This window comes from Pan paniscus, chromosome 16 (assembly GCF_029289425.2).
Source record: "Pan paniscus chromosome 16, NHGRI_mPanPan1-v2.0_pri, whole genome shotgun sequence".
Classification (NCBI taxonomy): domain Eukaryota; kingdom Metazoa; phylum Chordata; class Mammalia; order Primates; family Hominidae; genus Pan; species Pan paniscus.
In genome coordinates this window covers 32,952,555-32,977,678 of record NC_073265.2, presented here as the reverse complement: position 1 = coordinate 32,977,678, position 25,124 = coordinate 32,952,555, and the positions used below count along the sequence as shown (strand labels likewise).

General features: G+C 49.3%; 1 protein-coding gene and 2 non-coding genes across 3 annotated transcripts; 1 reads left to right on the top strand and 2 right to left on the bottom strand.

The window, feature by feature from the left end:
- The first annotated feature begins 159 nt into the window (after window positions 1-159).
- LOC103785466 (stereocilin) lies at window positions 160-25,066 on the top strand. Its single transcript, XM_063596610.1, is given in 33 exon segments — window positions 160-6,022; window positions 6,137-6,239; window positions 6,542-7,327; window positions 7,416-7,440; window positions 8,208-8,272; window positions 8,275-9,464; window positions 10,421-10,483; window positions 10,585-10,701; window positions 10,817-11,010; window positions 11,663-11,849; window positions 11,988-12,100; window positions 12,378-12,418; window positions 12,421-12,503; window positions 12,854-13,036; window positions 13,341-13,379; window positions 13,563-13,730; window positions 13,900-13,965; window positions 14,447-14,572; window positions 15,555-15,613; window positions 16,684-16,807; window positions 16,912-17,024; window positions 19,469-19,604; window positions 20,022-20,218; window positions 20,417-20,507; window positions 20,716-20,872; window positions 21,426-21,595; window positions 22,981-22,993; window positions 22,996-23,135; window positions 23,519-23,661; window positions 23,850-23,995; window positions 24,238-24,338; window positions 24,427-24,574; window positions 24,774-25,066. Coding segments are annotated over 32 exon segments (5,328 nt in total). The 5' UTR covers window positions 160-6,022; window positions 6,137-6,184; the 3' UTR covers window positions 24,863-25,066.
- On the bottom strand, window positions 11,112-11,215 carry LOC112437358 (small nucleolar RNA U13). Its single transcript, XR_003025980.1, has one exon. It is a non-coding gene; the product is annotated as a small nucleolar RNA U13 (small nucleolar RNA).
- Window positions 21,878-21,980, bottom strand: LOC112437403 (U6 spliceosomal RNA). Its single transcript, XR_003026021.2, has one exon. It is a non-coding gene; the product is annotated as a U6 spliceosomal RNA (small nuclear RNA).
- Window positions 25,067-25,124: the final 58 nt, after the last annotated feature.

The following is a 25,124-nucleotide window of genomic DNA, read 5'->3' as shown; positions in this document are numbered from 1 at the left end:
AGCAAGAACACCTTTTAGAACATCACTGAAAGGAGGATTATCCAGGTAATGCTTAATGTTTCTAGTTATTTGGGATTTATTATCTAGAAGGGATCCCATTCCATCGTTAGAAGACTTAAGTCTTTAGACATGTTTATTATTAAAAATTATATCACTTATTGAGTGTTTAACATGTATGAGGATATTTATATATTTAGTATATATATACTGTATATAGAGTATGCATATTTCATAAAATAATCATATATGGAAGATAGCATCACATTTTTAGAGATCAGAAAACTAAGGCCTAAAGAAATTAAGTAAGTTAAGTAGCTTGCCCAAGAGCATATACCAAGTAAGAGGTAGAGCTAAGGTTCTAACTCAGGTTAAAAATTCTGAGTTGAGAAAAAAATCAGTTGAAACCATTTAAACAATAAAATAGCTTACTGGAGACTGGAAAATTCAAAGGCAGTATAGCTTCAGGATTGATTTAATGTAAAAATTCACTGTTGTTAGATCTGTGGTTTTGTTTCTCTGGAATTTTCCTGTCTGCGCTCTCCTCCATGTGTTCTTGTTATTCTCAGACTGGCTTCACTTGGGTAGCCAGATAATTTTCTGAAGCGCCTAGGCTTGCATACCTATTTCCCCATATGCCGGGGAAGAGAGCCAGTGACTCCTTTCTCAGTCAATGAACAAAATTTTTGAGCTTTGGGTCACAATAATGGTTATTCTTGGAGTGAAGATACTGATGGGGAGGAAGCATGAAGCATCTGGAGTGCTATAGATATGTTCCATATCTTGATCTGCATGGTGGTTACACAGGTATATATAGATGTAAAAATTCAACAAAATGTACACTTAAAATTTGGGCATTAACTGTATGTAAGTCAACCTCCACTCCTCTAAAGATATCCTGACCACCACTCTGATTGGACCAAGAAGTTAGGTCATATGCTTACGTCTGAACAAATTGTTGAGGTAAGGTGGTGGATGTGATGAAATCACTAATTAAGGCTTTCTCCTGAACTGGAGGTAAGGTCAGTAACACCCAACCTTAAGTAAGGGCTGCTACCCAAGTGGGGAAGAGATGGAAGGGGGCAATAGGGTGGTAATTATAAAGTCCTCACCTAAGAGTATGTCTGGCAAAAAGGTCAAGATGGGGAAAAGGCAAACGAATTGAATGTCCAGAATAAACAAATCTATGAAGACAGAAAGTAGATTAGTGGTTTCTTGGGGGTTGGGGAGGGAGGAATTGAGACTGACAGATGATAGGTATAGGGTTTATTTGGCAGGTGATGGAAATGTTCTGGAATTAGATAGCCTTGAATAGTTCAACAATATAATATATTTAAAAACACTGAATTGGGCCAGGTGTGGTGACTCATGCTTGTAATCCCAGCAGTTTGGGAGACCGAGTCGGGTGGATCACCTTAGGTCAGGAGTTCAAGACCAGCCTGGCCAACATGGTGAAACCCCATCTCTACTAAAAATACAAAATTAGCTGGGCGTGGTGGTGGGTGCCTGTAATCCCAGCTACTTGGGAGGCTGAGGCAGGAGAATTGCTTGAACCCAGGAGATGGAGGTTGCAGTGAGCCGAGAGCGCACCATTGCACTCCAGCCTGGTCAACGAGCGAAACTCCGTCTCAAAAAAAAAAAAAAAAAAAAAAAAAAAAGAGCTGGACTGGCGCATCATCCATTGAACTTGTCAATCAGAATACAATAAACATCATAAAACAGAATAAGGAAGCATTATATCATAAATCTTACATATATTATCCACAAAGGAGATGCTCTTGAATAGTTTTGCTCAAAGTGTGGCCTGAAGATGAGCAGAATTGGCTTCATCTGGTCATTTGTTAGAAGTGTAGAATCTCTCACTAGCACGAGACTAAAAAATAATTAAAAAAATAAGTATAGAGGCCGGGCATGGTGGCTCACGCCTGTAATCCCAGCACTTTGGGAGGCAGAGGTGGGTGGATCACGAGGTCAGGAGTTCCAGACCAGCCTGACCAACATGGTGAAACCCTGTCCCTACTAAAAATACAAAAATCAGCTGGGCGTGGTAGCACACACCTGTAATCCCAGCTACTCAGGAGGCTGAGGCAGGAGCATTGCTTGAACCCGGGAGGTGGAGGTTGCAGTAAGCTGAGATCACACCACTGAACTCCAACCAAAAAAAAGGAAAAAGAATCTCAGGCCCCATCCCCCAGGCCTATTGAATCAGGTGATGTAGCTGCACATAAAAGATTCAGAACAGCCGGGTGTGGTGGCTCACGCCTGTAATCCCGGCACTTTGGGAGGCCGAGGCAGGTGAATCATGAGGTCAGGAGTTCAAGACCAGCCTGGCCAACATGGTGAAACCCTGTCTCTAGTAAAACTACAAAAATTAGCTGGGGGCGGTGTAAGGCACCTGTAATCCCAGCTACTCAGGAGGCTGAGGCAGGAAAATAGCTTGAACCTGGCTGGCAGAGGTTGCAAAAAAAAAAAAGATTCATAAGGCACTGCTTCATAGGTATTTGATGAATATTGCCTCCTTCCCTTTTCCCCCAAAACACTACACAGATATACCCTCTTGACTTTTTCTTTTCTTCCCTTTTCTTTTTTCTTTTCTTCCTTTTTTCCCTCCCTCCCTCCTTTCCTTCCTTCCTTCTTTCCTTCCTTTCTTCCTTTCTCCCTTCCTTCCTTCCCTCTCCCTCTCTCCCCTGCCCCTTCTCTCTTTCTTTCTTTTTCCCACACCGAGCTGGCTGTGGAGGAGACTGGAGTTTTACTATTATTACTCAAATTAGTCTCTTCTGACGTTTTTGAGACGGAGTATCACTCTGTCGCCCAAGCTGCAGTGCAGTGGCACAATCTCTGCTCATTACAACCTCCGCCTCCTGGGTTTAAGCGATTCTCGTGCCTCAGCCTCCCAAGTAACTGGGACTACAGTCACACGCCACCACACCTGGCTAATTTTTGTATTTTTAGTAGAGATGGGTTTTTTGCCATGTTGGCCAGGCTGGTCTTAAACTCCTGGCCTCAAGTAATCCGCCGCTCCTTTGCCTCCCGAAGTGCTGTGATTACAGGCGTGAGCCACCGTGCCTGGCCTGAATGAAGCTTTTCTAGCATACATTTTCTCTATAAGGCACTTTACAGCCTTCTTGCTCTTAAGAACACCACACAACACTTTGGCATTAAGCTTAAGAGCCATTTTAAACGGTGAAATCACCAACAGCCCCAAAACACAAAAAGTGCATCACTAGATAGACCTCAAAAAAGACACTGGCTGGGCGCGGTGGCTCACGCCTGTAATCCCAGCACTTTGGGACGCCAAGGTGGGCGGATCACGAGGTCTGGAGATTGAGACCATCCTGGCCAACATGGTAAAACCCCATCTCTACTAAAAATACAAAAAATAGCTGGGGGTGGTGGCACATGCCTGTAATCCCAGCTACTCGGGAGGCTGAGGGAGGAGAATCACTTAAACCAGGGGGTCGGAGGTTGCAGTGAGCTGAGATCGCCACTGCACTCCAGTCTGGTGACACAGCAAGACTCCGTCTCAAAAAAAAAAAAAAAAAAGACACTAATATTTATACCATGAGAGCTGCAACAAGAAGGCAGAGCACTGCCTTGTTCCACCTCAGCTGGGAACGTGTATATCAGGTGACTCCAACTTGTCACCTCTCAATACAAGTCTGTAAATGACCTCAATAGCACTGTAAGTAATGATTTTGGGTTACAAACATTTAGTGACTAGGCAAATCCACAAATACAGAACTCACAAATGACAAAGACTGACTGTAAATGCTGTGGTAATTTGGAGCCTCGGGCTATTTTGACCTTGTGACACTGCCATCTCAACATGTGGTTTCTAGGTTGCCTCAACAGGGAAGAGATTGTTGGAGGCTCATTTGCTAGCTCTTAAATTCTTTGGTCAACCACAGTCCATTGAACAGAACTAATCACCTGAGCCCAGCTAACTGCAAGAGATCTGGGAAATGTGAGAAACACCTAGATATCTAGTAAGCAATAAATATTTCAGTTACCAAAGCCAGACTAAAAAAAGAGAAAAATAATTGTACTTTACAAAGGGAGGCATCTGGCTGGGCATGGTGGCTCATGCCTGTAATCCAAGCACTTGGGAAGCCGAAGTAAGTGAATTGCCTGAGCCCAGGAGTTTGAGACCAGCCTGGGCAACATGGGGAAACCCTGTCTCTACTAAAAACACAAAAAATCAGCTGGACGTGGTGGCACACACCTATAATCCCAGCTACTCAGGAGGCTGAAGCATGAGAATTGCTTGAACCCAGGAGGTGGAGGTTGCAGTGAGCTGAGATCACACCACTGCACTGCAGCCTGGGTATCAGAGTGAGACTCAGTTTCAAAAAAAAAAGGAGGCATCTGTTCTTTTTTGTTGTTTTTTTCTTTTTTGAGATAGAGTTTCCCTCTTGTTGCCCAGGCTGGAGTGCAGTGGTGGGATCTCGGCTCAGTGCAACCTCTGCCTTCCGGTTTCAAGCGATTCTTCTGCCTCAGCCTCCCGAGTAGCTGGGACTACAGGCACATGCCACCACGCCCAGCTAATTTTTTGTATTTTTTAGTAGAGACAGTGTTTCACCATGTTGGCCAGGATGGTCTCAATCTCTTGACCTCATGATCTGCCTGCCTCAGCCTCCCAAAGTGCTCGGATTAGAGGCGTGAGCCACCGCGACCGGTTAGGGAGGTATCTGTTCTTGTCAGGCAGAGAGTGTCCTGTGGGAGTTTTGGGGAGTGAGGATGTTTCAGAGTTCTCAACTCCTGTGGCTCTTCCCAGGTATACCCATTCTAACTGGCAGATCACAGAGTGTTCCAGTTATCACTAGTCTTATCCATTTCATTTTAGCAGGACATATGATTAATTTCTTGTTCTGGACCTTTGTAATTTAAATTTGCTGGTTGTTCTCTGTTTCCATTTGGTCATCTGCAGGTTAGAACTTGTCTCGCTCTTGTTGAACTTTATCAAATTATAAGCAATAACCAATACACTCAAATAGCCTGGTATATTTGCCATAAACCCTAAGCACTTTGGGAGGCTGAGGTGGGTAGATCACTTGAGGTCAGTTCAAGACCAGCCTAGCCAACATGGTGAAACCCCATCTCTACTAAAAATACAAAAATTAGCTGGGTGTGGTGGCATGTGCCTGTAATCCCAGCTACTTGGGAGGCTGAGGCAGGAAAATCGCTTGAACCCAGAAGGAAGAGGTGGTGAGATAGCCCCACTGAACTCCAGCCTGGGCGACAGAGAGAGATTACATCTCAAACCATCCCCTGGAAAAAACAAAAAAACAAAAAAACAAAAACAACAACAAAAAAGACTTCTAACCTGACCAGACCAGATTATTTTGAATGACATCTCTTTCTCTCTCTGTTCCATGAGCAATTCTGTGTGTAGGGAGATCAGTCCCTGTGCATAGTGATTTAATCTGGTTTCTGTCTTCTCAGCTCAGAGTTTTTGATGGGGCTTTTACCTACTAGGCCACAGAGAAAGAACCAAATGATAGGGGATCCCAGGGGGGAAGGAAAGACCCAAACATTTGAATGGCCTAATGAGTAAATCACATTTCTCTGGGTCTGTTTCCTTATCCGTAAGTGAAAAAGTTTGGTGTATGTGATCTCTGGGGTACTGCTCAGCTCTTGACACTCTGTGGTTCTGGGTAGTAGTTGAAAGCAGCTCTCCTCTTCCTGAATTCTCCATCCTTGGACTGGACCTCTCGTCTGTTTATACCTTGCTGTGCAGTTTGTTTCTCCTGGGCGTCATTTCTTCTTCAATTTCCTCAAATCCTACTTGCTTCTTAGCTCCTTCATATCCTCTTTGTTTTCTTTGCTTCTGCAGAACCCCAGATTACACCCCTGGTCTCCAGTTCTCCATCTCCATGTCTGCCTGTTCCTTTCTGCATCACTGGCTCCTAACTCAAGCAATCTCCTTGGGTTTCTCTGAGGGGCCCCTGGGATCCCCTATCATTAGTCCCTCTCACAGAAGCATACCCTTCTCCAGAGCTAAAGGATCAGATATTCAGCGGCTCAGGTAACAAACCTGCTGTCAGGTTACACATATTGTTTCCTGAAAGACCACACTACAGTGTCAGTGGAGCCTCAGGTTGCCTGCAGTGCCCTGCCCTCACCTGGCTATCCCACACAGGTGAGAATAACCAGAACTCACCTCCGGTACCAGTGTTCACCTGGAAACATGGCTCTGAGCCTCTGGCCCCTGCTGCTGCTGCTGCTGCTACTGTCCTTTGCAGGTGAGAAGAACAGTGAGCAGAACTGGGGATGAGGAGGAGGGTGGCTGGAAAAAGACTTTAAGAATATGGAGGTGAACCTGTTAGATAGAAGGACAAAGGAGAGAGGCAGAGACTTGTGCAAAAGGGGAAAATGAGGGTTAAGAAAAGCAGGCCAAGACTTACTGTAGGCCAGTGAAAGGGGTTCAGCTCACCATCCCCTCACCTCATCTTTAGATCCAGGTAGGGAACTGTGCTCAGGGGCAGGGTTGAGTTTGGGCTCTGTGTTCCTCTCCTTCAGTGACCTCTGGTTTCTCTCCTTACAGTGACTCTGGCCCCTACTGGGCCTCATTCCCTGGATCCTGGTCTCTCCTTCCTGAAGTCATTGCTCTCCACTCTGGACCAGGCTCCCCAGGGCTCCCTGAGCCGCTCACGGTTCTCTACATTCCTGGCCAACATTTCTTCTTCCTTTGAGCCTGGGAGAATGGGGGAAGGACCAGTAGGAGAGCCCCCACCTCTCCAGCCGCCTGCTCTCCGGCTCCATGATTTTCTAGTGACACTGAGAGGTAGCCCAGACTGGGAGCCAATGCTAGGGCTGCTAGGGGATATGCTGGCACTGCTAGGACAGGAGCAGACTCCCCGAGATTTCCTGGTGCACCAGGCAGGGGTGCTGGGTGGACTTGTGGAGGTGCTGCTGGGAGCCTTAGTTCCTGGGGGCCCCCCTACCCCAACTCGGCCCCCGTGCACCCGTGATGGGCCGTCTGACTGTGTCCTGGCTGCTGACTGGTTGCCTTCTCTGCTGCTGTTGTTAGAGGGCACACGCTGGCAAGCTCTGGTGCAGGTGCAGCCCAGTGTGGACCCCACCAATGCCACAGGCCTCGATGGGAGGGAGGCAGCTCCTCACTTTTTGCACGGTCTGTTGGGTTTGCTTACCCCAACAGGGGAGCTAGGCTCCAAGGAGGCTCTTTGGGGCGGTCTGCTGCGCACAGTGGGGGCCCCCCTCTATGCTGCCTTTCAGGAGGGGCTGCTCCGTGTCACTCACTCCCTGCAGGATGAGGTCTTCTCCATTTTGGGGCAGCCAGAGCCTGATACCAATGGGCAGTGCCAGGGAGGTGAGTGTGGCCAGGGCTGGGACTGGGATGTGGCAGGGCAAGGAAAGTGAAATTGGGGTAGTTTTCTTCCTTACTCTTTCCCTCCTAGGTAACCTTCAACAGCTGCTCTTATGGTAAGTAACAGGAGACCAGTTCTGAGAGATTGGGCCTGGAAAATCTGGAGGTGAAGAGCTGAAGACCTCAGCCTCTAGAGAGGAAAACTGATGGGAGGAGTGTAGTTTAGTGGTTTTGGGGTGTGACTGTCTGGGTTGATGTCCCAGCTCCACCTCTTCCTAGCCATATGACCTTGAGCAGGTTACATAGTCTTTCTATACCTCAGTTTCCCCATTTATAAAATGAGAATGATAATATTAGTTACCACAGAGTTGTTGCACCCGATTAAATGAGTTGATACTGTGTATGCAAACGAGTTAAAACCGTGCTGGCACATAGCGCTTAATAATGTTAGCTAGTAAAGATGGGATTTGGAAAATAAGGACACAGCTGGATTCCTCTACCCGCTTACTACTTCAGTACAACAATGCCAGACAGTAGTTAGACATATTGAGTTGCTGAGCAGATTTCCTAACATGAGGCCCGCTGAGGGTTGTGTTTAAGCTATCTAAAAGCATACGAAGAAAGGAGACAGAAGGGGGCCAGGTAGACAGAAAGAATTCCAACTGGGGCTTCTCCTAGGTGATTTTGGACCTTGGCAGGGCAGCTTTGTCTTTTTTGCCCCGTTGCAGCATTTCAACCAGTAACGCCTAAACTCTCAGGGACCTCGCTTGTAGAAAAGTCTATGCTTGCCATGCCCCTTGAGGGCTCTGAGTCAGGGTCAGAATCTTCAGCTGGAGGAAATGTGAACTGACCAGATCCTGCCTGCTCCTCCCTCTGTACCCAGGGGCGTCCGGCACAACCTTTCCTGGGATGTCCAGGCGCTGGGCTTTCTGTCTGGATCACCACCCCCACCCCTGCCCTCCTTCACTGCCTGAGCACGGGCGTGCCTCTGCCCAGAGCTTCTCAGCCGTCAGCCCACATCAGCCCACGCCAACGGCGAGCCATCACTGTGGAGGCCCTCTGTGAGAACCACTTAGGCCCAGCACCACCGTACAGCATTTCCAACTTCTCCATCCACTTGCTCTGCCAGCACACCAAGCCTGCCACTCCACAGCCCCATCCCAGCACCACTGCCATCTGCCAGACAGCTGTGTGGTATGCAGTGTCCTGGGCACCAGGTGCCCAAGGCTGGCTACAGGCCTGCCATGACCAGTTTCCTGATGAGTTTTTGGATGCGATCTGCAGTAACCTCTCCTTTTCAGCCCTGTCTGGCTCCAACCGCCGCCTGGTGAAGCGGCTCTGTGCTGGCCTGCTCCCACCCCCTACCAGCTGCCCTGAAGGCCTGCCCCCTGTTCCCCTCACCCCAGGCATCTTTTGGGGCTGCTTCTTGGAGAATGAGACTCTGTGGGCTGAGCGACTGTGTGGGGAGGCAAGTCTACAGGCTGTGCCCCCCAGCAACCAGGCTTGGGTCCAGCATGTGTGCCAGGGCCCCACCCCAGATGTCACTGCCTCCCCACCATGCCACATTGGACCCTGTGGGGAACGCTGCCCAGATGGGGGCAGCTTCCTGGTGATGGTCTGTGCCAATGACACCATGTATGAGGTCCTGGTGCCCTTCTGGCCTTGGCTAGCAGGCCAATGCAGGATAAGTCGTGGGGGCAATGACACTTGCTTCCTAGAAGGGCTGCTGGGCCCCCTTCTGCCCTCTCTGCCATCACTGGGACCATCCCCACTCTGTCTGACCCCTGGCCCCTTCCTCCTTGGCATGCTATCCCACTTGCCACGCTGTCAGTCCTCTGTCCCAGCCCTTGCTCACCCCACACGCCTACACTATCTCCTCCGCCTGCTGACCTTCCTCTTGGGTCCAGGGGCTGGGGGCACTGAGGCCCAGGGGATGCTGGGTCGGGCCCTACTGCTCTCCAGTCTCCCAGACAACTGCTCCTTCTGGGATGCCTTTCGCCCAGAGGGCTGGCGCAGTGTGCTACGGACGATTGGGGAATACCTGGAACAAGATGAGGAGCAGCCAACCCCATCAGGCTTTGAATCCACTGTCAACCCCAGCTCTGGTATAAGCAAGATGGAGCTGCTGGCCTGCTTTAGTGTGAGTGCTCTGCCAGAGGGAAAGCTCCTAGAACAGTGAGAAGGCCCTCCAGGGGAATTCCTCGAATACTCAGAGGCAGTAGTGTGGGGTAGTAGTTGAAGCACACAGCTCTAGAGTCAGACAGGCTTGGATTCATATCTTGGTTCTGTGACCAGCCTTGAATGAGTTATTTAACTTCTCTGAGCAATATTTTTCTCGTCTCATTTATAAACTAGGGATGATAATGGTATATGAGATAATACATGCTGTGGGCTTAGCACAGTGCATGATACACAAACGTGCAATAAATATTACCTTGTTATTCTTTTGGGCTCTTTGACTCTCTCACTTTCTGCACCAGAAAGAAAAAGGATCAAGTTAGAGGACTCTAAATTTTTCCCCTAGAGAGTGAGAATTGGAGGCTGGCAGAATACAGGAAGATAAGGCAGGAATGAGAAAGATTCAGGGACACTACCAATCAGAAGACTTTGGTTCTAGGTTCAACTGTGCCGCAAATTAGTGTGATCTTAGGCAAGCAATTTCATTTAGTTTTTCTGGGCTTCAGTTTTTAGTCTGTAGAATGGAGGGGTGAGAATATGTTAAACACCATAATTAATTCACTGAGTGCCTATTATATGCAAGGCACTTTGCTAGGTTCTGTAGGATATATAAAGATTTCTTACTCCATGTTGGGGCCACCTTTTTCAAACCCTGGGCCCAGTAAAATGGAATTAGATAGTCTCATAGTATTTGGTTCAGGTCTACAAGTATTAATTGAGCCAACTATGGACCTGGCATGGGAGAGGGTACAAGAGAAATTAGAGATATTATCCCGGACCTAAAAGAGCTTAATATCTGAAGAATCACACTTGAGATGATGGACAAGCATCCCAGCCAGTGGAGTTGGAATGCCTGGGGGAGCTGCAGGAGAGACAGAGAAGACAGCTCTGTTGGCATATTGTCTTTCTTCCCACCAGCCTGTGCTGTGGGATCTGCTCCAGAGGGAAAAGAGTGTTTGGGCCCTGCAGATTCTAGTGCAGGTAACAGGTGGAGGGCACATGGGTGGGCTGAGTGACAGCCATGGCTGGAGGTCCCTGCCCCGTGAGGTGAGGCCATACCCACCACGACCTCCTATTCGCAGGCGTACCTGCATATGCCCCCAGAAAACCTCCAGCAGCTGGTGCTTTCAGCAGAGAGGGAGGCTGCACAGGGCTTCCTGACACTCATGCTGCAGGGGAAGCTGCAGGGGAAGCTGCAGGTGAGCACTGATAAAGGGGAGCAAGGGCACCTGGAGCTTAGTGTTCAGAGGGCTTGCTTTAGTGGGAGGAGGAACTCCAGAGAGGAAATGGCAGGGATACTGAGCATCTCCAGAGGCAGAATCCATTCCTGTGCCCCGACATGTACCACCATCCGAGGAGCAGGCCCTGGGTCACCTGACAGCCCTGCTGCTCCAGCGGTACCCACGCCTCACCTCCCAGCTCTTCATTGACCTGTCACCACTCATCCCTTTCTTGGCTGTCTCTGACCTGATGCGCTTCCCACCATCCCTGATAGCCAACGACAGTGTGTAAGGTTCTTGCCCTACTCCTCCTGCTCCTGTCACGGTCAGGCCAACCCCATCCACCTGGAGCAGCCCCTTCCGGAGCTCCTCTCTGTTTTTTTCTTTCATGCCAGATAGGTAATGTGCCATCATCGTAACAAGGTTTGAGAGAGGCACTTCTCACACCTAAGTGTGAAAACCCAATCATTATGCTAATGAACTACAAAAGGATCAGAGAGCTCCTCTCTATTAAAACCGGGGAGAAGCCGGGCGTGGTGGCTCACGCCTGTAATCCCAGCACATTGGGAGCCCGAGGCCGGTGGATCACAAGGTCAGGAGTTCGAGAACACCATGGCCAATATGGTGAAACCCCGTCTCTACTAAAATACAAAAATTAGCCAGGCATGGTGGTGGGTGCCTGTAGTCCCAACTACTCGGGAGACTGAGGCAGGAGGATAGCTTGAACCTGGGAGGCAGAGGTTGCAGTGAGCCAAGATTGCACCACTGCACTCCAACCTGGGCGATGGTGTGAGACTCCGTCTCAGGAAAAAAAAAAAAAAAAAAAACACAGAACAAAAAAACGGAGAGTCTCCTTCCTATCTAGACAGCAGGGCTACAGAGGGTCAGGGGAAAACAGTTTGGAAGAAGACAAGGGGTTAAGATGCATGACTTCTTGCAGCCTGGCTGCCATCCGGGATTACAGCCCAGGAATGAGGCCTGAACAGAAGGAGGCTCTGGCAAAGCGACTGCCGGCCCCTGAACTGTTTGGGGAAGTGCCTGCCTGACCCCAGGAGCTGCTGTGGGCAGTGCTGCCCCTGCTCCCCCACCTCCCTCTGGAGAACTTTCTGAAGCTCAGCCCTCACCAGGTATGAGAATCATCTTCTTTACTTGACTGGCCCATCTTCTGCTAGTGGGGACAAAGAGTCAATGGCATGTCTCTCAGTGGCCCCTCCCTGCAAGAACCCTATAGTGACCCCAGTGCGAGCTAACCTTCCCCGTCTCAGATCCAGGCCCTGGAGGATAGCTGGCCAGCAGGTCTGGGGCCAGGGCATGCCCGCCATGTGCTGCGCAGCCTGGTAAACCAGAGTGTCCAGGATGGTGAGGAGCAGGTATGCAGGTGAGTTGTTGTGGGATCAGTAACCAAGGCAAGAGTGGAAGAGGTAGAGGAAGGTACAGCTGTCATGCTGGGTCGGTGTTCTAGGAAGAAAGGGGCAAGAGAGTAGGCAGTGGCCCCAGGCAGCTTAGAGTTCCAGGAGAGAGGTCTATAGATGGTGCCCCTGTGTAGTGGTGTAGTGTCAGAGTGCCCAGTGTATGTACCCATACCATCTACTGCCAGGCCTGCCTTAGTGCTAGTCTTGCGGACCACACAAAGGTCAGCTTCATGGCCTCCTCAGGCTTGGGCCCCTCGCCTGTTTACTGAGCCCTGAGGAGGTGCAGTGCCCCTGAGTGATCCGACGGGGCCAGTAGAACGGGGGTTGCTGGAATGTGCAGCCAATGGGACCCTCAGCCCAGAAGGATGGGTGAGCCCCTCAGCACAAGCCTACAAGACTTCAGGCTTCCCCTGGGTCTGTGTGGATGGCTTTCCCATTGTCAACTTGAGCACAGTGGTGCCAGCCCCCATCCCACTTTTGCAACCTCCATTCCTTACTCCATGGCCATTCTTACCTGTTACCACCTCTTCCTGGCCCTTTTCTATCTGGTCTGTAGCACCCCAAACATACCCTTTGCCATTTTGAACCTAATCTACTCCAGTCCAATCCCTAGTTCCAAACCCTAGCCCAGGCCCTGGGAAATTCAGATGTGGGATTAGAGAGGAAGTTCAAGGTTCATCTGTCTTTTCTCTCCAGTCCTAAACCTTCTTTGGTTACAGGTGGCATATGAACTTCTGGGTGTGTTGCGCTCATCTGGAGGAGCGGTGCTGAGCCCCCGGGAGCTGCGGGTCTGGGCCCCTCTCTTCCCTCAGCTGGGCCTCCGCTTCCTGCAGGAGCTATCAGAGCCCCAGCTTAGAGCCATGCTTCCTGTCCTGCAGGGAACTAGTGTTACACCTGCTCAGGTTTGCCTGTCTCACTCCCTGGCATGTACCCTCCATCCCCGCTTGAGCCCCAGTCAAGAGAATCCCATTCAGGGATAAAAGCAGCCCCTCCTTTCCCTGGGTGAACAGTAGAGGTAAACTCTGTCTGCAGGAGGACGCCTTCATTCCCTTTCCTCAGATCAAGAAGGGACCTGAGTCACTGAGGATGGTTACTGGGGATGGTTAAGAGGCAGCGGGAAGTTTTGGAGGGTTTGCCTTAGGAACCCACTTAGGACCTGGCTGCTGGGTCCTGAGAGCTGTTGTTTTCGGTCCCATCCCAACACAGGCTGTCCTGCTGCTTGGACGGCTCCTTCCTAGGCACGATGTGAGTAGCAGCAACTTCTCAGCCTCCCACCAGAGGTCTCTATCCCCTTTTGCCCTGGCTCCTGCATCTGCCCCTCCTCTCTCTCTGCTCCCCTCATAATTACTGCCTTGCTGCATTGTGATTGTTGTCTTCCCCACCACCCTTCCCTTCTTCTTCAGGCCTCTTGTCTCTCTTGCTCTTTAGCTATCCCTGGAGGAACTCTGCTCCTTGCACCTTCTGCTACCAGGCCTCAGCCCCCAGACACTCCAGGCCATCCCTAGGCGAGTCCTGGTCGGGGCTTGTTCCTGCCTGGCCCCTGAACTGTCACGCCTCTCAGCCTGCCAGACCGCAGCACTGCTGCAGACCTTTCGGGTATGAGAGTGGCAAGGAGGATGAGATAATCAGGGATACCGGCTCTTTCTGGTTGGGAGGAAGGCATCTTCCCTGAGGCCAGGGAAGGCCTTTCATACCTCCCCACTTACACACACACACACACACACACACACACACACACACACACACACAACCAATTCTCATGCAGGTTAAAGATGGTGTTAAAAATATGGGTACAACAGGTGCTGGTCCAGCTGTGTGTATCCCTGGTCAGGTAAGTGTGAGATCTCCCAACTGAGCTCCTCTCCCCATTCTGGGGCAGTTTCATATGGCTGGTGCTACCTCCCACACTACCCTGCAGTGGCCCTGAGAGTTCTGGTTAGCTCTGTGCCCATTAGCAGCCCTCCCCAGTGCCAGATGCAGGACAGCATGATCCACTCACATTGTCCTAGACTAATGTCAAAGCTGGAAGGGCCTGAGAATTCTTCCAGGCCACCCACCTTGCTTTCAGATGGAAAGACCAAGGCTGAGAGAGGCTAAGGGACTTTGTTTGCCTGGTGCCTAACTAGCAGCAACACTTGACCACAGCAGCCTGCAGTGTGAGGCTTTTAGGCGTTTATTGCTACAGTGGCAAATGCCATTCCACTTCTGTCCTAGCTTTGGTCCCTTTCTGCCCCCATGGTTCCTTTTCTCTGAGTGCTAAGTCCAGACTCTCTCGCCTATCACTACACTGCTATACCCATCACCGCCAGCAGCCTATTCCCACCACCTGGCCAGACTGCCTGCTTCCCCTGCTCCCATTAAAGCTGCTACAGCTGGATTCCTCGGCTCTTCTGGCAAATCGAAGACGCTACTGGGAGCTGCCCTGGTCTGAGCAGCAGGTAATTCTCCCCACTTAATTTCAGAACTTCCTCCCTCAATGTAGTCTACCTTCTTTACCCATTCCTCAGCCCTATTTGGCCAGCTTATCCCTAGTATCCTTTATTTGATTGATTGAGACAGAGTCTCACTCTGTTGCCCAGGCTGCAGTGCAGTGGCATGATCAGAGTTCTCTGTAACCTCAAACTCCTGAGCTCAGGCAATCTTTCTGCCTCAGCCTCCTGAATAGCTAGGACTACAGGTGGTCACCACCATGCCTGGCTAATTTTTAAATTTTTTTTTTGTTTTTTGAGATGAAGTCTTGCTCTGTCGCCCAGGCTGGAGTACAGTGGCACAAGCTTGGCTCACTGCAACCTCTGTCTCCCGGGTTCAAGCAATTCTCCTGCCTCAGCCTCCCAAGTAGCTGGGACTACAGGCACCCCCCACCATGCCCGGCTAATTTTTTTTTTTTTTTTTTTTAGTAGAGGTGGGGTTTCACCATATTGGCCAGGCTGGTCTCGAACTGCTGACCTTGTGATCTGCCTGCCTCGGCCGCCCAAAGTGCTGGGATTACGGATGTGAGCCACCATGCCTGGCCAATTTTTAAAATTTTTGTAGAGACAGACAATACAAAAATGTGGACACTATGTGGAGACACTATGTTGACGTACTATGCTGTCCAGATTGGTCTTGAACTCCTGGCCTCAAGCAATCCTTCTGCCTTGACCTCCCAAAGTGCTGGGATTACAGACCTGAGCCACTGCACCCAGCACCCTAGTATCCCTTATAATGTGACTTGCTTTTCTTTTTCTTTCTCCTTCCCTTTTCTTTCATTTCTTTCTCACTCTCGAGAGAAGAGTGGGCATCTGGGAGAGTGGGAGGCTGGTGGGTCCCACAGAGTGAAGAGGCAGGACTGGGTCCAAGGCAGTCCTGCCTTTCCACTCTAGGGGGTATCCTTGGACAGTGTCTCTTCTGGGAAGGGGCTCGTCTTTGTTTCTCTTGTAGGCACAGTTTCTCTGGAAGAAGATGCAAGTACCCACCAACCTGACCCTCAGGAATCTGCAGTGAGTAACTTGTGTTGAGCAGTGCGCTGAATTCGACCAACATTTTTTTGAGTGCTTACTATGTGCCAGGCACCATGTGATATGGAATGGGGGATATAGGGATGAATGATGCATAGTCCCTGCCTCGTGGACGTTCTCCTAGCACCTCCCTTTGCCCTCCTGTCCTTCCACAGTGCCATGCCTATCCTGACTAGAGCCAAAGGAGTCAGAAAACCTGGATTCAGGTTCCAGTCCTGTCACCTACTTGTGCTCTTGGGCAAGTCATTTAACGTCCCTGTGTCAGTTTTCCCTTCTTTAAATGAGAATTACAATGGCACCAGCCTCATAGGTAGTTATTGTGAAGATTAAATGAGGTAAGTCATGTAAGATATTTAACACAGTGCTTGGTCCATTGTAAAGTCCCAGTAGTCATTTGCTACTATTAGTTTACTTCAGGGTGACTTCAGAGGCACTGGCCAAGCAAGAATAAATAGGAATAAGAAGGTATCACTTTACTTACACCCACAGTAAAAGAACAATGGGCTTCAGAATATTTTTTTTTTTTTTCGAGACAGAGTCTTGCTCTGTTGCCCAGGCTGGAGTGCAGTGGCACGATTTCGGCTCACTGCAACCTCTGCCTCCCAGGTTCAAGCGATTTTCCTGTCTCAGCCTCTGGAGTAGCTGGGATTACAGGCGTGTGCCACCATACCCAGCTAATTTTTGTGTTTTTAGTAGAGATGGGGTTTTACCATTTTGGCCAGGCTGGTCTCAAACTCCTGACCTCAGGTGATCCATCCGCCTCAGCCTCCCAAGGGCTTCAGAATCTAAGACATGGCTCTAGTTTCAGTTTACCACATTTCTAGCAGAATGATGTTGGGAATGTCACCTGACCTCCATAAATCCTTATTTTCTTCTCTGATAAACAGCAGTGATGTTATGGGGAGCTGATGAGAATATCTATGTAAAAACATTTCTCAAACCATAAATTGCCGTGGATGAACATCTGTACCTGTGTTGAGAGTACTGATATCAAGGAGCAAACAGGCTGTTGTATGTGTTGAATGAGCATCTCCCCACTCACACACCCACAGGGCTCTGGGCACCCTGGCAGGAGGCATGTCCTGTGAGTTTCTGCAGCAGATCAACTCCATGGTAGACTTCCTTGAAGTGGTGCACATGATCTATCAGCTGCCCACTAGAATTCGAGGGAGCCTGGTGAGAGGGGGTGCCTGGACTTTAGTGGGAGCAGAGAGGCTGGGACCCTAGGTATAGAACCCAGCTCCTATGTTCTGCTCTGGCCTCACCCTGCTTCCCTACAGAGGGCCTGTATCTGGGCAGAGCTACAGCGGAGGACGGCAATGCCAGAACCAGAATGGACAACTGTAGGGCCAGAACTGAACGGGCTGGATAGCAAGCTACTCCTGGACTTACCGTAAGTACTGCAGCTAGAGATATTGGCCCCTCAGAAAGCTCAATCTGGGGTGAAGATCTGCCCTTAGGGAATGCCCTAGAGGAGGCAGTTTTTCTGTCTGGTAGTTCCCTGACATAATTTATAGCCCAAAGCAGAGGATTTTATTCAAAGTTGCTCTATGTATTGACTGGTTCCCAGAATATGCTCCAGCACGGGGCAGCTGAGGGTGGCAACACTGTATTGAAGCCTGCCAAGTAATCTTACAATAACCTAGTCCACATTAATTGAGATTGAGACAGAGCATCTGAAGTGAGGGAGGCAATGCTCCAATTCTGCCCCAGAGGATTGTAGTTTGCTCAGGGCACTGTGTTCTTAGTGCGTTCAGAGAGTAGATCGAGAGAAAAATATATGAAAAATGTGATAAATGCCTTCAAATACCTGAGGGGCTATCAAGTAGAAATTAGATTGTCATATTTATGAGTGGCCCCATTGGGCAAGACTAAGAGTAGTTAACGGAGATCAGATTTTTACATAGTATAAGAAAAACTAAGGTAGTGAGTTCCTGGTCCTTGGAGCTGTTCGAGCCTAAGCCAGATGGCCCCATGGCAGGAATGTTGTCGAGCACGTTCATATACAGGTTGTGGGAAGAAAAGGCTATAGGAACCCAAGGCTCCTCCCTTCCCACAGAGAAATTTATTAGTATCTTACTCATATGCTGCTTTTCTCATTTTACCCCTACCACCACCCCGTTGCCATCCGCACTGTAAGTCAAAATAGGAAAATGCTGGTGTTACAGTCTTCCTGGGGAATATGGAGCTGAAGTGGAGTAAAAGCAGTTGACTTCATTCTTACTTTTTTCTTTTTTTTTTTTTTTTTTGAGACAGAGATTTGCTGTGTCACCAAGGCTGGAGTGCAGTGACGTGATCTCGGCTCACTGCAACCTCCATCTTCCAGGTTCAAGCAATTCTCCTGCCTCAGTCTCCCGAGTAGCTGGGACTGTAGGTGTGCACCACCATGCCAGGCTAATTTTTGTATTTGTTGTAGGGACGAGCTTTCACCATGTTGGCCAGGCTGGTCTTGAACTCCTGGCTTCAAGTGATCTGCCCACCTTGGCTTCCCAACATTCTTACATTTTTATAGGCCTTTCCACAGATTTTAGCTCTTGTATGACTTAGCCCAGGTCCAGAACTGGTAATCCTAGGTAGGGTACAGGTTATCACCTCTGATTTCTGGGTAAAAGGGATTTATTTATTTATATTTTTGAGACAGAGTCTCGCTCTGTCACCCAGGCTGGAGTGCAATGGTGCCATCTCGGCTCACTGCAACCTCTACCTCTGGGGTTCAAGCAATTCTCCTGCCTCAGCCTCCTGAGTAGCTGGGATTACAGGCACGTGCCACCACACCCGGCTAATTTTTGCATTTTTAGTAGAGACGTGGTTTCACCATATTGCTCAGGCTGGTCTCGAATTTCTGACCTCATGATCTGCTTGCTCGGCCTCCCAAAGTGCTGGGATTACAGGCATAAGCCACTGCGTCCGGCCTGTTTTTACTTTTTTTTAATGCAATTCAGACCTGTTTAAATATGTGGGTTCTGTGAGATAATTTAGAATCCCAAGGTTACAGATGAGGTGAAAGATCCTAGACCATGCATCAAAAAACTTGAGTTCCTCATTTGTGGAAGAAGGATAAGAGAAACACCTATTTTGTCTGGGTGCAGTGGCTCATGCCTATAATCCCAGCATTTTGGGAGGCCAAGGTGGGTGGATCACTGAGGTCAGGTGTTCAAGACCAGACTGGCCAACATGGCAAAACACCATCTCTACTAAAAATACAAAAGTTAGCTGGGCGTGGTGGCGCGTGCGTGTAATTCCAGCTATTCAGGAGGCTGAGGCACGAGAATTGCTTGAACCTGGGAGGTGCGGGTTGCAGTGAACTGAGATCGCAGCACCACTGTGCTCCAGCCTGAGTGATGGAGTGAGGCCAGGTCTTGTTGTAGGATCAAATGAGATAACACCTGAAAGAACTTTGTAAATTGTATAGCACGTACAAACAAGAAGGGAGCTCTTCACAAGCAGAGGAAGGGTGGTCCTGTGGAAAAAAACGGGAATTGGGAGTGAGAGACCTCAACATTTGATCTCTGTGAACCTCAGTTTTTTAATCTATAAAATGGGGAAATGTTAATGGTACTTAATATTTGGAGCTTTTGAGTCCATTAGATCAGGTAGGATTTTTTTTTTTTTTTTTTTTTTTTTTAGGAAGACTAGAAATATGTTGCTCCCTTTTTCTCCCCCACTCAAGCTTGATGGTGGGAATTGGCCCTGGAGCTGTTTACTATCAGTTCCTGTCCAGCTTCACTAAATTTGGTCTGGGGTTACATCTTAGCTGGGGACTGTGGGGTTCTGTGGTCCCTTCTCGACTTGGCCCAGTTCCACCTGAATGATATTGTTGTCAAATTGCTATAATAGAATCCAGTTGATGGACAGACTATCCAATGAATCCATTATGTTGGTGGTGGAGCTGGTGCAAAGAGCTCCAGAGCAGCTGCTGGCACTGACCCCACTCCACCAGGCAGCCCTGGCAGAGAGGGCACTACAAAACCTGGTAAGAGTCCACCATACCAGACTCAGATTTGCTGCCCTGGGCAATTCTTGCTCCTCAGACAATGCTCTCTGACTGTCCTCCAACCCTCTACTTCTTGCTTTCTTGCTGCCAAACAGGTTCCTGTCTACAAGGCCTGGCCCCTGTTTTGCCTCTGGGTTCTGTTTCTTGCTAATATGCTTCATGTTACTTGTCCATACCTCTTGGAGTCCGAGAAATCTCTTGGAGTCCACCTCTCAGTCTTTCTGCCTGCTCCTATCTGGGCTCATTGCTTAAGAAAGTGAACAAAGGTAGTGAGCATCATAGGGTGCTGAGTTGGGAGCAGGAGGGAGGGAAGGTCAGGGGGCTTGGTGTCTTGATCAAGGTGTCTGGTATTCTGAGTCAGAAGTGCATTGTCCAAGTTCTGATGCTCTTCTCCAGGCTCCAAAGGAGACTCCAGTTTCAGGGGAAGTGCTGGAGACCTTAGGCCCTTTGGTTGGATTCCTGGGGACAGAGAGCACACGACAGATCCCCCTACAGATCCTGCTGTCCCATCTCAGTCAGCTGCAAGGCTTCTGCCTAGGAGAGACATTTGCCACAGAGCTGGGATGGCTGCTATTGCAGGAGTCTGTTCTTGGGTATGGACCTTCGAGAACTTCAGATTCTAACTCATTCTATACCCAGTCCCTCAACCACCATCATCAGTGGCAGCCTGTTCCATATTCCTAAGGGCTCTTGGAGCCCTGTGTCCGAAATCCTAGCATGTCCTCTTTTCCCCTTCCTTTTCCTCACAGTTCCCTCAGCTCCCCAGCCCCCGATTTTCTTCCTGTCCCCAGGAAATCAGAGTTGTGGAGCCAGGATGGAGTAGAGCAAGCTGGACGCCTAGTATTCACTCTGTCTACTGAGGCAATTTCCTTGATCCCCAGGGTGAGATGAAGGAAGAAGGGAAGGGAGTAAATGCATAGAGGGGACTGGTGAGCTGGTTATGGGGACCCATGGCCAAAGAGGGCAAAGGATATGAAGCCTAGATCTGGGGGGATACTGCAAAACAGAGACAGGACTTTGGACTTATAGCTATAGCAGCAGGCCCTGATCTGTCCAGATCTCCCAACTCTCCTTCTACCTTCTCATGCAGGAGGCCTTGGGTCCAGAGACCCTGGAGCGGCTTCTAGAAAAACAGCAGAGCTGGCAGCAGAGCAGAGTTGGACAGCTGTGTAGGGGGCCACAGCTTGCTGCCAAGAAAGCAGCCCTGGTAGCAGGGGTGGTGCGACCAGCTGCTGAGGATCTTCCAGGTGAAACTACCCAAATACTTACATGTCCAGCAGGATGTACAGGGAGTATCAAACGGTCTGGGTTCTACATGTGCTTTTCTCTGGGACTGGGTTTTCTAATTTATAAAGCAAAGAGTTTAGAGGGATGATCTTCAAGTCTCGTCTAGTTCTAGAATTCTATAGCTCTGGGAGTGTGTAAACTATTAAGTTTTCTTTTAGCCCAGAACTTCCATTTTCCTGCTGTCTTGTCTCTTTAAACAGCTGACTCAGCTCAAGCTCGGCTAAGTGTGGAGCTCTCTGCTGGAGAGATCCCTCGAAGGAGACATTGTGAGGCTAGAGAACTGGTTTCAAATTCAGCTCTGCCATGAAATCCCTGACCAACATCCTCAGTCTTCCATCTATAAAATGAGGGACTTGGCATCTCCAATCACTTCTTGTTCAATTCACTTCTAAGCCCTATACATCTTACCCTGTAATACTCCCTCGATCCCTACTTCCCACAGTGCTCCATCCTCCAAAGGTTGGAAGAGTCATTCCATCTACAGATACCTCCTGGCCCTGCCTTCCCCCTCAGAACCTGTGCCAAATTGTGCAGATGTACGAGGAACATTCCCAGCAGCCTGGTCTGCAACCCAGATTGCTGAGATGGAGCTCTCAGACTGTAAGGACTGCCTGACACTATTTGCAGGAGACCCAGGACTTGGGCCTGAGGAACTGCGGGCAGCCATGGGCAAAGCAAAACGGGTTAGAGATGGAGAGCCAACTGAGGTTGGCCATGAGGAAGCTGTGTGGGTGTGATGTAGGACACGAAGAGAATGGAGAGTTGGATGAGAGGTGGGGGAAGCAGAAGATAAAAGAGTTAGAAGATTTGGGTCACAAGTAGAAGGTGAGGAGAGATAAATATTGAGGAAAGAGAGCTAGTATAATGAATAGAGGGACTAAAGCAGTGGTTACCAAATTTTGATGCATATCACAATCATCAAGGGAACAGATTTTTTTCTTTTTTCTTTTTTTTTTGTTTCTTAAAAAATAATGGCATACTTCATGAATTTGCGTGTTATCCTTGCGCAGGCGCCATGCTAATCTCTGTATCATTCCAATTTTTTTTTTTGTATATGTGCTGCTGAACCGAGCACGGGAACAGTGCCAGTGCCGGATTACCATGCTAGACTGACTTAATAAAAACCTTTGCGGAGGCCGGACGGAGTGGCTCGTGCCTGTAATCACAGCACTTTGGGAGGCTGAGGCAGGTGGATTGCTTGAGCCCAGGAGTTTGAGACCAGACTGGGCAACATGATGAAGCCCTGTCTCTACTAAAAATAGAAAAAATATTAGCTGGGTGTGGCGGCACATGCCTGTAATCCCAGCTACTCGGGAGGCTGGGGTAAGAGAATCCCCTGAGCGCAGGAGGTGGAGGGTGCAATGTGCCAAGATCGCACCACTGCACTCCAGCCTGGGTGTCAGAGCAAGACCCTGTCTCATAAATTAAAAAATAAGCCTCTGGGAGAAAGAGTCTAGACATCCGCATCTGCTTTTTTTTTTTTTTTTTTTTGAGACAGAGTCTCACTCTGTCATCCAGCATCCAGGCTGGAGTGCGGTGGTGTGATCTTGGCTCACTGTAACCTCTACATCCCGGGCTCAAATGATCCTCCTGCCTCAGCCTCTCGAGAAGCTGGGACTACAGGTGCACACCACTACACCTGGCTAATTTTTGTATTTTTGGTAGAGATGAGGTTTCGCTGTGTTGCCCAGGATGGTCTTGAACTCCTGGGCTCAAGCATTCCTCCCACCTCAGCCTCCCAAAGTGCTGGGATTACAGCTGTTAGCCACTGTGCTGGGCCCCAGGCATCTGTGTTTTAATAAGCGTCTCTGTGTCTGATGCACATAAAAGTGTGGAACTCATGGACTAGAGTTAGTTTGCTCTTCTTTTCCACTGATTGTGATGTCTTTCAAAACACCTTAGAGGAACTGTAAGGCAACGGTCTCATTTTATAGTGGAGGAAACCAAAGAAAAGGCAAGTGACTTGCCTAGAGTTATACAGCTAAGGTCAGAGGCAAGACTTAAAACCCAGCATTCTGACTCCCAATCTACTGGTTTTCCACTCATATTGTTCCTCTCTTTCTCTTAGTTGTGGGGTCCCCCCGGGGATTTGGTCCTGAGCAGATCCTGCAGCTCAGTAGGCTCTTAATAGGTCTAGGAGATCGGGAACTACAGGAGCTGATCCTAGTGGACTGGGGAGTGCTGACCACCCTGGGGCAGATAGATGGCTGGAGCTCCACTCAGGTAACACTTTTCCTCCTCCCTACGGCTTCCCAAACACCCATCCCACAGACCCAGCCCTATAGATCATCTAAAGCCCGAGGAATTTTTTTTCCTGTGACCCTACCTGGTCATTCTTTCTGTCTTTTGTTAATATCCCATACTAGTGACCTTCAGGACTCTTGATTTATTCACTCTGAGGCCCTGGACACATAATACTGTCTCCTACCTCTTTTCCTGGAGGCTTCCTCTATTTCTATCCTTTTCTTTTCTGAGTCCTCAGCCTTCCCCATGACTCCTTAGGTCTTAATAGTAGCAGAATATAACCCAGTAACACCTATCACTTCCCTGTCCGTTAATTCTCCATAACTTTTCTCCTTCCCATCTGCTCCCAACCCCCACCCCAGCTCCGCATTGTGGTCTCCAGTTTCCTACGGCAGAGTGGTCGGCATGTGAACCACCTGGACTTCATTCATCTGACAGCACTGGGTTATACTTTCTGTGGACTGTGGCCAGAGGAGCTCCAGCACATCAGCAGTTGGGAGTTTAGGTCACTTGTGAAGGGGCTGGGGTGGTCATGTTCGGGTAAAGGTGGACTTGCTGGGGAAAGGAGGATCATGAAGTTATAGTCCCATGGAGGAAGGGAACTCATTTGAAGCCATCTCTTCCTTTGTCTCATGACCACAGCCCCTTTCACTGAAGCCGAATTCTTCTTCCTTCCTTCCCACTGTTCTACAGCCAAGCAGCTCTCTTCCTGGGCACCCTGCATCTCCAGTGCTCTGAGGAACAACTGGAGGTTCTGGCCCACCTCTTTGTACTGCCTGGTGGGTTTGGCCCAATCAGTAACTGGGGGCCTGAGATCTTCACTGAAATTGGCACCATAGCAGGTGGGGAGCTGGGCCACTGCTGGTGCAAGTTGGTTTGGTTTCTATACCATGGGTGGACTGGATGGAAGACTGCCCTGCAATTCTTCAGGTGTGGGCCTGAGAGGGTGTTTAAATAAGGGGCTAGAGACGTATTGGGGAAGGTCTATGATAGGGCACTTTGGGAGTAGTTAGAGAAGGTCTATAGGTTTGAAGAGAGGGAAGGTCAGTCTAAGACAATGTTTGGATGCCACTTGCTTCAACGGCTGGGATCCCAGACCTGGCTCTTTCAGCACTGCTGCGGGGACAGATCCAGGGCGTTACTCCTCTTGCCATTTCTGTCATCCCTCTTCCTAAATTTGCTGTAAGTATTAATGGACTGGGGTGACCACAGGAGAGCCAGGGCCCAATGGGGACTACATGCATGCACTGATTCCTACCCCTGCCCTCAGGTGGTGTTTAGTCCCACCCAACTATCTAGTCTCACCAGTGCTCAGGCTGTGGCTGTCACTCCTGAGCAAATGGCCTTTCTGAGTCCTGAGCAGCGACGAGCAGTTGCATGGGCCCAACATGAGGGGAAGGAGAGCCCAGAACAGCAAAGTGAGTTCCCAGCTGCACAGCTTGATCCTCCATCTCCTGACCCAGAATCAAACCCCTAATTTGGTGCTGTCCGGCTCTTAGAGTGCACCCAGGGAGATCCCTGGAGTGAAGGAGTCTACAGGCAGAGTGCTAATTTCCAAGTATCAATGCTCCTGGAGAGCTGAGTTGTGATATTACTCCCATTCCCTGTCTATTATAGGTCGAAGTACAGCCTGGGGCCTCCAGGACTGGTCACGACCTTCCTGGTCCCTGGTATTGACTATCAGCTTCCTTGGCCACCTGCTATGAGCCTGTCTCTACAGTAGAAGGAGATTGTGGGGAGAGAAATCTTAAGTCATAATGAATAAAGTGCAAACAGAAGTGCATCCTGATTATTTTCAGAAGCTGATGAGGAATATGGGTAAAATGTTAATGCTTTCCACCCACCTGAGAATCAGTGTTCCTGGGTTGCCATATCTGGAGTCTCTTTCCATCATAAATAATCCCACTGCCTCTTTTCATTTCCTGAAGGCTGCTCCCTCCTCACCCCACCATTAGAAGTAACACAGAC